At 38.2% G+C, this 13689-nt stretch overlaps 1 protein-coding gene across 1 annotated transcript in view; it reads left to right on the forward strand.

Moving 5' to 3' along the window:
* SLX4IP (SLX4 interacting protein) overlaps window positions 1–11465 on the forward strand; it is a 73305-nt gene extending 61840 nt beyond the window's left edge. The window contains exons 8-9 of the mRNA XM_072331443.1: window positions 8175–8281; window positions 9756–11465. Of these exons, the coding sequence (XP_072187544.1) occupies window positions 8175–8281; window positions 9756–10554 (906 nt within the window). The 3' untranslated portion in view covers window positions 10555–11465. The remainder of the gene's footprint in view (window positions 1–8174; window positions 8282–9755) is intronic.
* The last annotated feature ends 2224 nt before the right edge of the window (window positions 11466–13689 follow it).

Consider the following 13689-nt stretch of genomic DNA (forward strand, 5'->3'; position numbering starts at 1 on the left):
CATTTGTTATAGTAATGTTCCAGAGAGGTGGACAAACGATGAAATGAAATCTGACACAGTTATTTCAATTAATCAAGACTAGGGAAGGCTGTGGAGGATTTCAGGAAAAGCTCTCAATGGTTGGTGCGAGAGCATTAGGACTGTAAGTGAAAACCAGTTGATAAAGGTGAAGTCTTTTTACAGTGTTTGTGCATACTGCTGAGTGAATAAACTAAAATCTCTGGGAAAAGGCCAAAAGTATGCTACAGGGAACCGACTGAAAAATTTTAATTCAGTAGTGTTTATCGATGAGACCAAATATTGATGTATGGAAGGAATGAAATAAAAATCAATATCTGAATTGTACTAATGCCAGTAAGCAAGTTGAGTGTACCTTCATTAAAACATTGTGTACTTCTCATAGTGCAAAATGTAGATGAAGAGTAGTAGTAGTACATAGAGCCCTGAAACTGCAACATAAGTTCTTAAGCATGTAGAAGTATTTCCAGGTGAAGCAATCTTCAAAAAGGAGGGACAAATTGAGTAATCTTTTACTGATTTTAGTAGTTGCTTCTTATATGAGTACTCCATTTGATTTAAATACAACTACTTAGCAGCATTCACAAGATCTCATTTGTCAAAGCCTTGTGGTTATTTAAGATATTATCATCTGTCATCATCCTTTCACCTCCCTCATTTTGCTCTCCCCTCTCACTCTTGCTGTCCCAGTTTAGCCTGGTGTTTAATACAGATCTGAGCTCAGATTGTAGACTTTTCACTGAATGATGTACTTTTCTCTCAGCAGACTTTGAGAGGATGAGCACTTCCAGTGAAGGTGCACGATGTCAAGCTGGCGGTATTAATTTTTAAATCTAAAGTGAGCGAAAGGTTTTATTTAGTTGCTGTGCATCTGAGTGAGTTTGACAACTAGTGTGGAAAGATTTCACTAGCTTGAGATTTTGATAATAAATTTCTTTATTCCTCTTGTGAAAAGAATTTGTCGGATTTTTTTAATGTATTTTTTTTTGAAGAGCAGTCTGTTCCTCAGCCTCCAACAGAAAACTGTTAAAACTGATTGAAATTGTACAGCTTGACCAAAAAGTAAGCTGAAGCCTATGATGGTACAGTTTATGGAAGGATGTGTGAACAGTCTCTAATTTCTACTGGTCAGCTGGGTAATTCACACCCCAGCCCAAGCAGACATTTCTGATAAGTGTGTTTGCACACGCTCTCTGCATATTTGTGTTGTGTACAAGTTTCTGTTTTGTTCTATTAAATGGTGACTATGACCTGAGTTTGGAAATGAATGCCTTGATACAGAATGTATTTTCTGTTTCTCTCGTTTCCTCGTTTCCTTAATCCCTAACAGAAATCTTAACAGGTTGTTCTGTCATTGTTGGAACTTAACAAAGCAGCTTTTTAAAATGTATTTATTATAAGTCATCTTTTGCCTTCTGCCAGTCACCAGCTTTCACCATAATGCCACTGATTTCCTAGTTTATTTCATGTATCTGGTCCACTTGAATGACTCCAGCTCCCTCCTGTTTGGTTCACTGCAACACTGCTGCAATGACTAAGGGTTTAAAATATTAGAAAAGGCAATTCATTTCTTTGCTTTCAGTTTTCTTTAAACAAGCAATAGCTGACTGGCTTTGAGAGTTTTATAAGTCCACTTATTTTCTTGAGTTCACATGTGGGTTTAGAAACTATCTGGAGGGACCAATCCACAGCATGAGCTCAGAAATCTTGGGGGTTTGCAGAGCTGGGTGCTTTGTTCTGGAAGCCAGGCTAACACACTGACTAAACTGTTGAACAGTAATTCTCTCCTAAGATGTGCACTTCTGCTTATTACGTATTTTGCTTGTGTATAACCAACAAATCAAGAATTAAGGTTAGTCTCTCCAAGATCTCCTTACAGTTCTTAAATACTGTTATAATTGTGTAGAGGGAACATTTATTCTTAAAAGTTGGTGTACTCTTCAGATTTTTGTTTCTAAGAACGACTGTTCTGAGTAAATGAAGCACAGTGTTGTGTATGTCATATATCTTAAGTACTGCTTGATTCTGCTGTACCATTTAGATTTGGCAGGCAGATAGATGATCCTAGTATCAGGCTGCTAAAAGCTGTCGCGCAAGATTACAGGAGTGGCTTGCTTTTCCACATACCCGTGTGAAAGTTAGTAGTAGATTCTTTCTCTTATGGTAAGATGAGGGAAGTAACTGAGCTCCACATGAAATTGCTGTTGTCTTGATTATTGAAAAAGTCTTTTAAGAACAAAATGTACATTTTATGTGGGTGTTCTCATCAAGAACTAAATCATAAGATCAGTTGCAAAGGTTGGCTGCAGATCAATGTTTATAAGGCACTGGTTTTCTTCTTTTTAAAAAAAACAAACAACAAACATATATATGTATATAAAACTTCCTTGTATTTTTCTTTATTCACTTTTGTAAAGATTATTTCGTTTGAGAAGTCATTGTGTTTTACTCAGTTTCTTATCAGTGGACATTCTGAAGATAGAATCTGAGTCCGCTAGCATTGGTGTATAAAATTAGAATGATTAATAGCTCAATTACTTAACATTAATTTTAACACTTTTTGCCTTCAAGCAAACACACACACAGTATATTGAGTGCTTCTTGAGTATGTAAATAAATCATTTGTTTTGAGAACACCTTTTGTGGCTTTAGAAAAAGTGTTATGTGTGTTCTTGCTACTTGTGTTAGATATATTTGTCAAGTGTTAAAATGCCCCCCTTATAACTTCTATTTTTTTTAAATACAGTATCACAATTTTTGGTTTATGCCATTTGCAGCTTATTAAGCATTCTTTTTTTTTTTTTCTATTATCTTGAAAGATAACTGAATTTCCCAAACTCGAAGCAGTTTGGGATTCTTCCTATCACCAAAATATCACTAAAGTCCAAAAGATTTAAGTAGCAGAAAGGTATTTTCCTCATACAATTGGTATGCTTTAAGCCAATCTGATCCTTTGGAAACCTTTGTTGTGTGTACATCACAGGGCTTTGTAATGAATTGGCCAAATCTTGGACTAAGTAGTGCATATCGTAGGTACTCTTCACCAGCAAAAGCTTAATAGTTGAGATCCGTAAAATCAGATCAAAATGAATTTTGGTGGTAGATACTGAGGACCTCAGATCTGGGAGTTAGATTTTGCTTTCTGTGATAAGGTGGTAGATTTTCTGGTGATGCACTGAAAGGATCCTGTTTTCTCTGCTTATTACCCCAGTTTCAACTTTCTCAGAAGAATGTATTTCAAAACCATCGCTGTTCTTTAAAAATAGCTGCTTCAAATGGGACATCAGTGCTCCCGTGTGTAATATGGAAAGCGATCCTTGCTATTTTTACTACAACTTTCCGACATGCAGAAAGGAACAGTCCATTTGAAAATGTAGAGCAATATTCTGCAAGTGTAATCAAGGAATTGTATTTCAGGTTGAGAATAGTATCCTTTTCTGCACTTGGAAAATTATTGTGAATGTTTTGCAGTGCAGGATTTCTGACTGAGAAAGCTGGGGCTTTTCAGCCTGGAGAAGAGAAGGCTCCAGGGAGACCATGAGGGCAGCCTTTCAGTATCCAGTGGTTGCCTATAAGAAAGAAGGGGACAGACTTTAGCAGACTCTTAAGCAGAGTCTGTTGTGATAGGACAAGAGGAAATGGTTTCAAAGTAAAGAAAGGAGATTTAGATTAGATATAAGGGAGAAGTTTCTTACAGTAAAGGTGATGAGGCACTGGAACAGTTTGCTCAGAGATGTAGTGGCTGCACTGTCCCTGGAGTCATTCAAGGATGAGGTGGATGGGGCTCAGCAACAAGGTCTAGCTGTAGGTGTGCCTGTTCATTACAGGGGAGTTGGACTAGATGACCTTCAAGGGTCCCTTCCAGCTCAAACAATTCTTTGATTCTGTAAGTAGAATCCTTAAGACAGCTACGTTGCTATGCTAGAAACACTGTAAGCTTTGCGTCACATAAAAGTCATTAAATGGCTGGAAGAACATTTTCATTCATGTATGGTAGGGCGGAAGGCTAGACCCAAAGTCCTATCACTGTCTGTTTTCTGTCAGTTAGATTATAGCATCTGATTCATCCTTCACTAGCAGGCTTCCCCACTTGTCTAATCTATGTGATTGAGTTTATGATACTGCTAATGTGACACTGACATTAAGAAAGATCATGCAATTGCAACTTACATAAAGCTCCCAAGAATAAGTATTTTACTGATTTTTTTCACTAATTTTAAATTTTTTCATGTGTGTGACTGGGATAATACCTTATACCATTGCTTCATTTATATTATTATATTCAGTCTGGTGCTGGGGACTGTCTTGCTGCATGTGCTATATGAGGCCTCAGTGGGGATTCTTATATGGTGCTCCAATGATAAATATGATTTATGGGACTCGTTGATGTTTTCTATTAAGGTTTTTTTTGTTTTGTTTTGTTTTGTTTTTTGTGAGAAACTTGAGCCACATTGATAAGTGCAACTCAGAAACAGTGTGGTTTGTTTCCTTTAAGCAGACATGAGATTTAATTATCCCTTAGTGTTAGTTTATTGGTACATAAGCTTGTGCAACAGTTATCCCGAGCACAGTAGGAGACAACTAGAAAATATGGACCCAAACCCAAGGGGCAAAGGGGGGCAGCATTGTTTGCTTTGAAATTTTTTCTTTCAGACCTACATCCCAAACCCTTGATTGAAAAAAAAAAATGTGGGTGATATTGTCAGGCTTATTTGTGGCAAAGATCGAACGTTTCAGCCTTCTTCACAATAGTGAGTTGTAAGGATACTTGATATGTGCAAATTCATTAATAGTTCTTTTGCAAGTATTTAATGCAGCATTGCTGAACTGAGCTGTGTTGGAAAGAGCTGCAGATGGCTGCCATCCTTCTTTTGGATGTTTTTTGAAGGTTTATTTTTGAGTTTGACTGTATGTAGTAGAAGAATGGATATTCAATTTGAGAAGCCTATAAGCAAGTATATTGTGTGCCTAACAGTCACGTTTATGTGTAGGTGCGAGCAGTGGTTTTTTTCCAGACATCTCTTTGGACAAATGTTAAGGATCTTCAGAGCAGGTTTTGTGAGGTCGGTATTTTGAGCAGGTAGGGGAGTAAGTCTTTTTAAGCTTCATTTCTGCATGCCCTTAGCTGAGTTTTAGTACCAAAAAGGAGTGAGCTTACCCTAGGATTTTAAGAGCACAGATTTCTAATAGATCTTGGCAGTTCAAGGCCTAGAGAAGCATTTTAATCTTTTGTGCCCACCCAGTCTCTATACAAATGTAAATATGTCTGTCTTTAACAATTTGCCAAGAAATGTGGTTTTAATTTGTTAGCAGCAACCCCACTCCCTGCAGCTCTTTCAGAGTCAAGTCACAAGTCTGGCGGTGCTTTGACGTTTTTCTCTGTCATGGTGTCATTGTTTATATGATGTCTGCTTCTGCTGTCCTCCTTTTTATGCCTGGAATATTTTTCTTTAATTATTTCACTGCCTAAAAGGAATTTGGGATTACCAGACAGGATGAGAACAGATTAGCTTTTTTTTCTTTCTTTAACAAGTTCTGAAGTTCCCATAGGAAATAAATAGTATTCCCAAAACAGACAGGGTTTTTTATTTTTCTTAATTAACTAAAATTATTAAGTCTAATAAAGAAAATAAAGGAAGTATCACCAGTAATGGCTGAGTGTCTTAGTAGTATATGGAGTGCCCATTGTTGTTATTTGTGACTCTTTGCCTTCTATTGTGGACTTATTCCAGCCTTAGGGAGTTTACATCACTCCTAATAGCAAAAGGCTCTTTGGTTCCCACAGAGTTTTTCAAAGACTGACTCATATGCCTCATGTTAATTGTTCAGCTCTCAAAATACAGCACTTACAGGGTGTGGTTCCAAGGGGAAAATCTACTGTACTTAGAGGGCATGTTCAGAAGTGTTTCACATATAAATCATTCTGATTTTTTATTTTGTTTAATACCTTAACCCTTTTCTGTCACTGTGTTGTGCGATAAGTTACTGGCAAACAAAATGAAAGGTTGATGATGGCATAGCAAACGTGTCTGCCCTTCCATTCGGAACCATTAGCTTCCAGTCTGACTCAACTCACAGCAGAATGGCTTTTTTATCTCTGCCTCTCTCTGGGGTCTGCTCTTCACACCCTCAACAGCACATTCCAGACAGCAATCGTTCACTGCTCGTAATGGGATTCAAGTTAGAACTGAGGTTTATTGCTTAGCTGCAGTAGTAAGTATGTGTGGACAGCAACTGTCCGTGATCCTCCCCTGTCTGCACTGACACGCAAGTTTTTGTACAAAGTGTTATTTTACACCCATTGTTTACCGTATCTAGAAAAATCATCGTAGTGATCTGGTGATCATATTGTAGTCTGCCTCACTGGTGTTCGTAGCTGAGGACTGAAGCAGATGTGATGTAATTAACCTTTCCAACTACCATAACTCACAATGAGGGAAGTTCAGATGTTTCTGTTTGTACTTCTCTGGCTAAGTAAGAGTGCTCTCCGGCTGTTCTGATACAGCATTATTGTGCAAGATCCTTCAGTCTGAGTTGTGCAGATGTTACTGGAGGTCAAAATAGTTTATACAGAGTTTACAGTTTGAGTCTGAGCATTCTCTTCAAAGTAGCAAAGATCTTTTAGTTAAATCATCATAGTATTTCTTTCTCCAGTAGCTCATAAAATATGAAAACATACAAAATTAGGAGAGTCCATATCTCTAGCAGGAATAGAAGCAGCAATTCACCCTTCAGATTAAACTAGTCAGGCTTGATTTTTGAGATTGAAATCGCTTTGCACGCATGTCCAATGTATTTTGTGCTTACTGTAAACACGTGTTGCAGTGTTAGGGCACAGAACTTCATACATCTGTTCATGCACACACAAACATTTGCACAGATTGCCTCTGAAGTGAAGGCTCGAAACAGCTTTAGGTTTTTAGAGTTTCAGAATGGCCCATTTTCTTTGCCTGACCTGACTGCCCTCTTTCTGCTTACAAGACAGAAAACTGATTTCACTGCTTTGTTCTTCTGGAAAGAGAGGTGAGATTTACTCCCTCTCCTGTAAAATCTGAAATGGGCAGGGCTTAATCCCATCTCAGTGACAGGTTCCTGAGCGGCGTTCCAGGTAACTGTCATGTACATGCTTAGCCTCCTGCCTCTGCTGCCTCTCTGTGCTTCCATTTTTTCATACCGCCTGGCTTTTAGTGTGCTGGATTTAGTGCTTGGATCATGAAATAGTATCAAGAAGCACTCCCTACATTTGATGACCACCAGTCAGAAGTTTCATCATTTGATCTAATGAAAAAAAACAAAAAAGCTATGAGAGGACAGGAGACACACAAAGCCTCTTCTCTTTGCAATGGTTTTTTTTTTCTTCTTCTTTTTTTTCCTCTCTCTAACCTCAGAGATGATATTTTTTTTGAAGTGTGTGGTGGTTAATAGTGAAGTCAGCAACTGGTCCTTCCCTCATTGAGATCCTTTCATTGTGAAAGGAAATGCTCACAGCTTGAAGAAAAAGAGCACTTTCCTTCCCTCCCTGTTGCCTCAATCTCATATAATATAAAAATATGGTACTGCTGTTAGTTGAGACCAGAAAGAATTCCCCTGTTGTCCGGTAGTAGCCAACCACCACAAGCTGTGAGTGTTTGAATGTTAGTATTAAAAGTTTTAACCCTTACCTTCTTAAATGAGCAAGTAATACTCTGTATATTTTTTTGTACGTATGGAAAATTATGGGAATTCTTCAGAGAATAAGTGTATAGACCACTGCGCCAGTCAGTCTCTTCAGAAAAAGAAACTGACAAACATGCTCCTGTCTGCAAGAGAGATTCCTGGCATTTGTCACAGTTTGAGCCACAAAGATGTCAAATATTTGCCAACAGTTTCCTCAGACGGTTTGGAAAGCTACATCCTTTATGTTGCAGTCTTGTTTGTTTGCGGTATATTTTAGCATATGAAATATGTTCGTTGGGAGTCTGCAAAGGGAGTGAACTGACTAGACTCCCAAGTATTAAAAGATTAAAAATAATTCTGTTCTTAGCTGTTTCTTTTAGACTGCTCAGATCAGAATAATAAAGAACATCTGCAAGTCTTAGTATTAGAAATGGAGCTTAATGTTGAATAATTGTATCTTGATGTGTCACGTTTCAAACCTGTGTTTTCTTTTGGAACAGAGAGAAGTTTCCAATGGGACATCTGAATATTTTGCTGAATCTGCTGAGAACAGAAAGCTTAAGCTTAGTCTGAATGAACAGATAAAGCAAGATATCTTGAAGGAAATGTATGTCTCTTTGTTTCTAAGTTGTTATATTTATAATCTGATAGAATCTGTGTTAATAGAATCTAGTCTACGTGATAAAATGTCAAATAATATGAACTTCTCTGTAAAAGATTATTCAGCGTTACTAAGGCTGATGCTCTGCTGTGGATAAAGCACATCAAATGATCTTTCATATATTGTATGACATCAAAAATAAAAGCTGTTATAGCCCACATAGATATCTCCTGTAGCACAAGGCGGAACCAAAACAGGGTGTCTTTTTCTTGAAAGAAGCTCTGAGCCAAAATAAATAAGTGCTGTTTGAGTCTGGTGAAAAACACTTGCAAATATGTATTTCATTTGTTTTGAGAATCTGTGGTTGTGTGATAGTCTGGATATTTTGCCACAGCTGAAGAGTGCCCTGCACAACTCTAGGCTGTTGTGGATGAGGTCTTTTGCTGGTCAGCTGAGCATGTTACCCTCTGTACCAGGGTGCTGTTTTTATTTGCCCCAACTGCCAGAAGTTCTACTTCGATTTTCACTTATGTTGTCTTGTTTGTTGTTTTTAGAAGGGATATTAGATTTGGAGAAATGCCAGTTCTACCTATTTTGTAGGAACAACTATTCCAAAGAGTTAAATTTCAGCCTGGGAATTGCTCAATGCCAGCAGGCCAGAGAAAGGCAGACCCAGCATGGGATGTTCTATAACAATATCTTTAGACTGAAAACTAGTAGGTCAAAGTAGGCAGCTTCGGTGCCCATGCATGAAGTTCACTTCACAATCTATGTGAAGTTTGGATCTGTAGGTAACACACACTGCCGAGAAGTGTTTATGAACTGATGCTCCATCATGTCTCTTGTGACTGATTCCCTTTTCCTGTATAATTCCTTTCAGAATATCTGTGTGTGTTACCTAAGTCCTTCCCAGATGAGCAGGCTTGATGTTAGATGAGCGGTGGTTAGCTTTAAAGTAGTGCTTTGAAATGTCCTGGGAAAAATTCCAGAGGAATGTTTCTAAACTAGAGATTAGAAAGTCACACAGGCACACACACTGCTTCTCCAGCCTGCCCCCCTCTATTCTTTAGATATACATTATGCATATGGATATCTGGGAATGGTTTGAAATCATTTAGGCACTTATGAAATACTATTTTATCTAGCTGGTTTGGGAAGGAATTCAATATACTTATGTTGTGTTGACCTTTAACACTTGTAATGAATCCAGTTCTGCCTCTTGGAATAGAATGTGAACTCCTTAGTGGTTTAGTCATTAATAAGTAGGGTTCCCCTAGTGCAGTGGAAAATCAGATGGATAATACTTGATACTATCCACGCTAGACAAACATTACTGCTTGTCAAGATGATATACGGGCATTCTTTTTTTTCCACATTCAAAAAGAGAGTTGCCCTGGTGGTCTTTCAGAGATTGTAAGAAGAGCAGATTGAGACAGTAAATGTTCCTTTTTATTAAAAACAATATCCCTTTTTATTGCAGTGTGAAAAGGACAGAAAGGGGGAAAAATAGCAAACCTCAAACCAGCAAGGACTCCAAGAAAGTGGATCTTGGCTCAGTGGGCTTGCAGACAAGGAACAGAAAGAATGACTGTCAGACTTCTCCCAGTCCTCAATCAGAAGTGAAATGGAGGAGCACAGGTCAGCTGAAGAACTGCATAAATACAGCTGAGAGCAACTTGGAGTTTCCTGTTTTAGAGCTGGAAAATAATGTTAATCAGAGACAGCCAGAGGATGCTAGCAGCCAGCAAAAACCTCACCCTGTGGAGCGGTTGGAGTCAAAACTTCTAAGCAAGAATTCTCCTTACAGCTATGAGTCAGCACTGCTAGGCCCAAATCAAAATCAAAAAACAACCGAAACACAGGCTCAGCACAAGAGTTGTAGTTCCGAAGAAAAGGTAGACCATTTCAAAGAAATAGCCTCAGTAGAAGCTCCTTTAATTCCTAGTGACAAAAAAAGGAGTATGTGCAACGATGATCATTTAGGTCTGATCTCGGAGGAGAAGACCCCACTTAATTCCAGGTTGTTTTCTGAACAAGACTTAACAAAAACTGCATCTGATGAAGAGTTAGTTACTTCTGGAAAAAACCTCTCCCAGCCTCTTTCTGTGAAGACAAACCAAAATGAGCCAGGCACAACCACTGAAGACTTGCCTGTGGTGCCTTCATCATCCTATTTAGAAATGCAGGCTGTGTCTTCAGGGAAGCCGATCCAAAAAAGGAAAAAAGAAGGTGAAGGTGGTCTCAGGAAGTTAAAACTACGAAGGCTTAAGAAGCCATAAAGAGAGAAATATCACCTTGATAGTGTGGGCGGACAGCCAGATTTGTGTTTGGAAAGCATATACAAAAAGTAGGAAGCAATTTTTAAAAAATTTAAACATATATTTTTTAAATAAGCCAAAATTAGCTAAAATTTGAAGTAATCAGTTAAGGAGGCACCTTAGCTATTTGGAACTGTAAGGAAGATAATTTTACCTTTTCATACTAGATGCATAAATATTGTACAAACCAAATGTAGTATTTAGAGAGAGAAAGATCTCCTGTAACATAATATTTACTGAGCAAAATTTCAGATCAGTGGTCGTTTTGATACTGTTAAAATGTCCTGACAGCTGATGACAGTATGAGTTCAAATCACTTTTGTAATCTCTTAACAGCTACTACAGTTATCCATTTTTTTCCCCTTGTCTCTAAGCACACAGTTTATTTTAGTAAAAATTAATCCATTTCTGTGTTAGGAAGTTTGTGGTTTATTCTTACGATATTTACAAGAGTGATGCAAATTGAGGTTATTTCAAATAAATCTTTAACAGGATTTTAATGCTGCTGGTAATTGAAGGGCCACGTTTTCAGTTGGCTTTCCCTTGCTTGTGCTTGGGCAGTGAACGCGTATTTCTAAGCTGAGCTGTGGATACAAGCGATCATGCCTTCACTGTCTGTAAAAGCATAACACAAAGGTAAACTCAGGTTTGAAAATCAGCCCTTGCTGGTGTGTGAGGACACCACACGGTGCTTTTCAGGTGTTAGCAATCAGGAGTTTTTAACAAAGAGGTAATTTTTAACTGGCGCTTTTTCTTACTTGTTTTGTAACTTGTATGCTGACGTGCTATGGAAATGTAACTTCTTATTTTGTGTTTATATTTTTAAATGGTTAAAATAAAATGGCAAGCAATTTCCTTTCGACCCTTCTCTCAAAGTCAGTGTGAGCAAAGACATTTTATGTGATGCAAATTCTGCACAATTCTTACCGATGCACACTGATGTTGTGAATGGGCTCAGTGAGATTCATGGGGAGATCCACAGCCATAGCACTAGAGTTGGTGTGTAGTACAAGTTAGAGTTAGTAGCTCAGCAGCTGCCAGCAAAGCACTGACAGTTGAACAGCATCATTGCTGCTAGAGAAAACTTCTCCTTTTGCTGTAAATGAAAAAGACTCTTCATGCCTACTAGGATACATGTTCTTTTTTTTTTTTCTTTCTTTCAGCCTCTTTCCATGTTACTCGCAGTGCTTTGCAGTAAGATTGCTAATGCTTACCAATCTTCAGGCTCTACAGAAAGGCCTTCGATAGTAACAGGCAAAAAGGAGGCTGCAAATGAACCTGAGTTTGGAAGAATAGCCTGAAGTGTGTTTACTGCTCTTCTGTATGGGCTCGAGACACTGCTAGTGAGGACTTGAAAGAGATATAAAGAGTATAAGGACATCTAGCTAAGTTTCAGAGAAATAACAGTAAGTAGAACAGAATTGTTTGATTATTTATATTTGTCTCAGACATTTTCTAGATGTCTTATGTAAGCCCCTGCAGTGAATAATCCGGTAACAAATGGTACAAGCATATATTCTAGTCTGCAGTTCTACATTCCCATTATTTCCACCATGCTTTTTATCTGGATGCTTTTGAATTTTCCATTATGTTCTTGGTTATAACAGGTGGAGAATAGGAGATGAACTACTAGAAGATTACTATGTGAGAGCAGACACATGTTCAGTTTGCAAATTTAGTTCAGGCTTTTCGTTTGTTTGCTTTTGGTATTTGTTTTAGTTTCTTTCCGCTTAGCAAAGAGGCGTTATGATGGCTTTTCCAAAGCAGCAAACACACTGCTTGTTTTTGTGAAGACTGTGGGCAGACTGGAGTAAGTATCCCCCAAACAGCTACACATAATAGCTTTGGAGTCAGAAGCTTCCCCTCCCCTTGCACTTATCTTCTTCAAAAGAACTTAATTCAAGTATTAGAATCCAGTGCTTCATCTCGTATATCTTGTACCATTGAATATTACTGTTCTTACTAGTTTGGCTTTATAATTACAGATTAGTTTTACTTGTAACTGAGTAACATGTCTGCACGCACCCTTAAAAATGACCGTCATGTGTTTGGATGGGCAGATAAAATCATTGCCTTTTCCGCAGCTGAAAGTACTTGCTTTTGCTTTTAGGATATTTTGTTTTGCTATTTGGAGTGTTGTTTCCCATCACCTTACTGATAACATGAGAACATCTTCTGTTTAAAATAGCGAACTTGTAAAATTAAGAAATGTAGGGCTAGACTGTTTAGCAGTGTTGGAGCTTACAGGCTCAGAACAATTACAGTGAACTTTACAGTGAGCTGAAATTCCTGGCTTGTTAGTTTTCTAGGCTTGTTTGTGAGACCCATTGCTTTCCAGATGTGTATTTAGAGGCTGATTTGAAAAGCTCTCTCTCGGATCCTTTAAGAAATGCAGGGGGTTTTACAAAGAAGTTTTGATGTCATCATTTCTGGATTTTAGGTGGTGCTACTGCTCGGAGTTGTTCTTCCTTCGCTTGTGTGCTGCAGGACAACTATAAAAGTTTCCCTTTTGGCAATGCTATGGATGTTTAATGTGATACCTGAGCTGTGTTGTTAGCATGTGCCTCTGTTATCTGTCTGCTTTAACCCTGAGGTTCTTCTCCTCCTGAGTCTTGGGGTTTTTCTTTATCTGCAGTCCACCTGCATCCAGACGACTGACAGATGTGTGTGGTCTGGCATGCTCCAGAAATGCTAACCTGGCTTCCAAGTCATGGTTAGGATCAGGTGGAAAAAAAATGCCTGCTGGAAACTGAGTCCCAGTAATGGAAAATGAGCAGCTTTCAAGTCTCAGCACAGGCTTGTTATTACAAATTTGCTACAGAGTAGCATTAGCATACTTTTTTATTAAAGGTATTAAATATTTAAGGCTCTATTCTGTTGGGAAACTTCCACTGAAGCACAGAAATGTCTTCATTTTTTTTCTTCTGGGTTTGTTTTTTATGGTTTGTTTTGTTTTGTTTTGTTTTCTTCAGTGCTTCTTTGAACTCCTCTGAAATATCTGTAGGTCTGAGGAGTGACTGGCTAAAAAGCACATGGTCTGCTTAATTTGGTCCGTGCTGTTTGCTTGATAGCAAAACAATCCTTTCCCAGCCAAAC

This window comes from Excalfactoria chinensis, chromosome 3, assembly GCF_039878825.1.
Source record: "Excalfactoria chinensis isolate bCotChi1 chromosome 3, bCotChi1.hap2, whole genome shotgun sequence".
NCBI lineage: Eukaryota > Metazoa > Chordata > Aves > Galliformes > Phasianidae > Excalfactoria > Excalfactoria chinensis.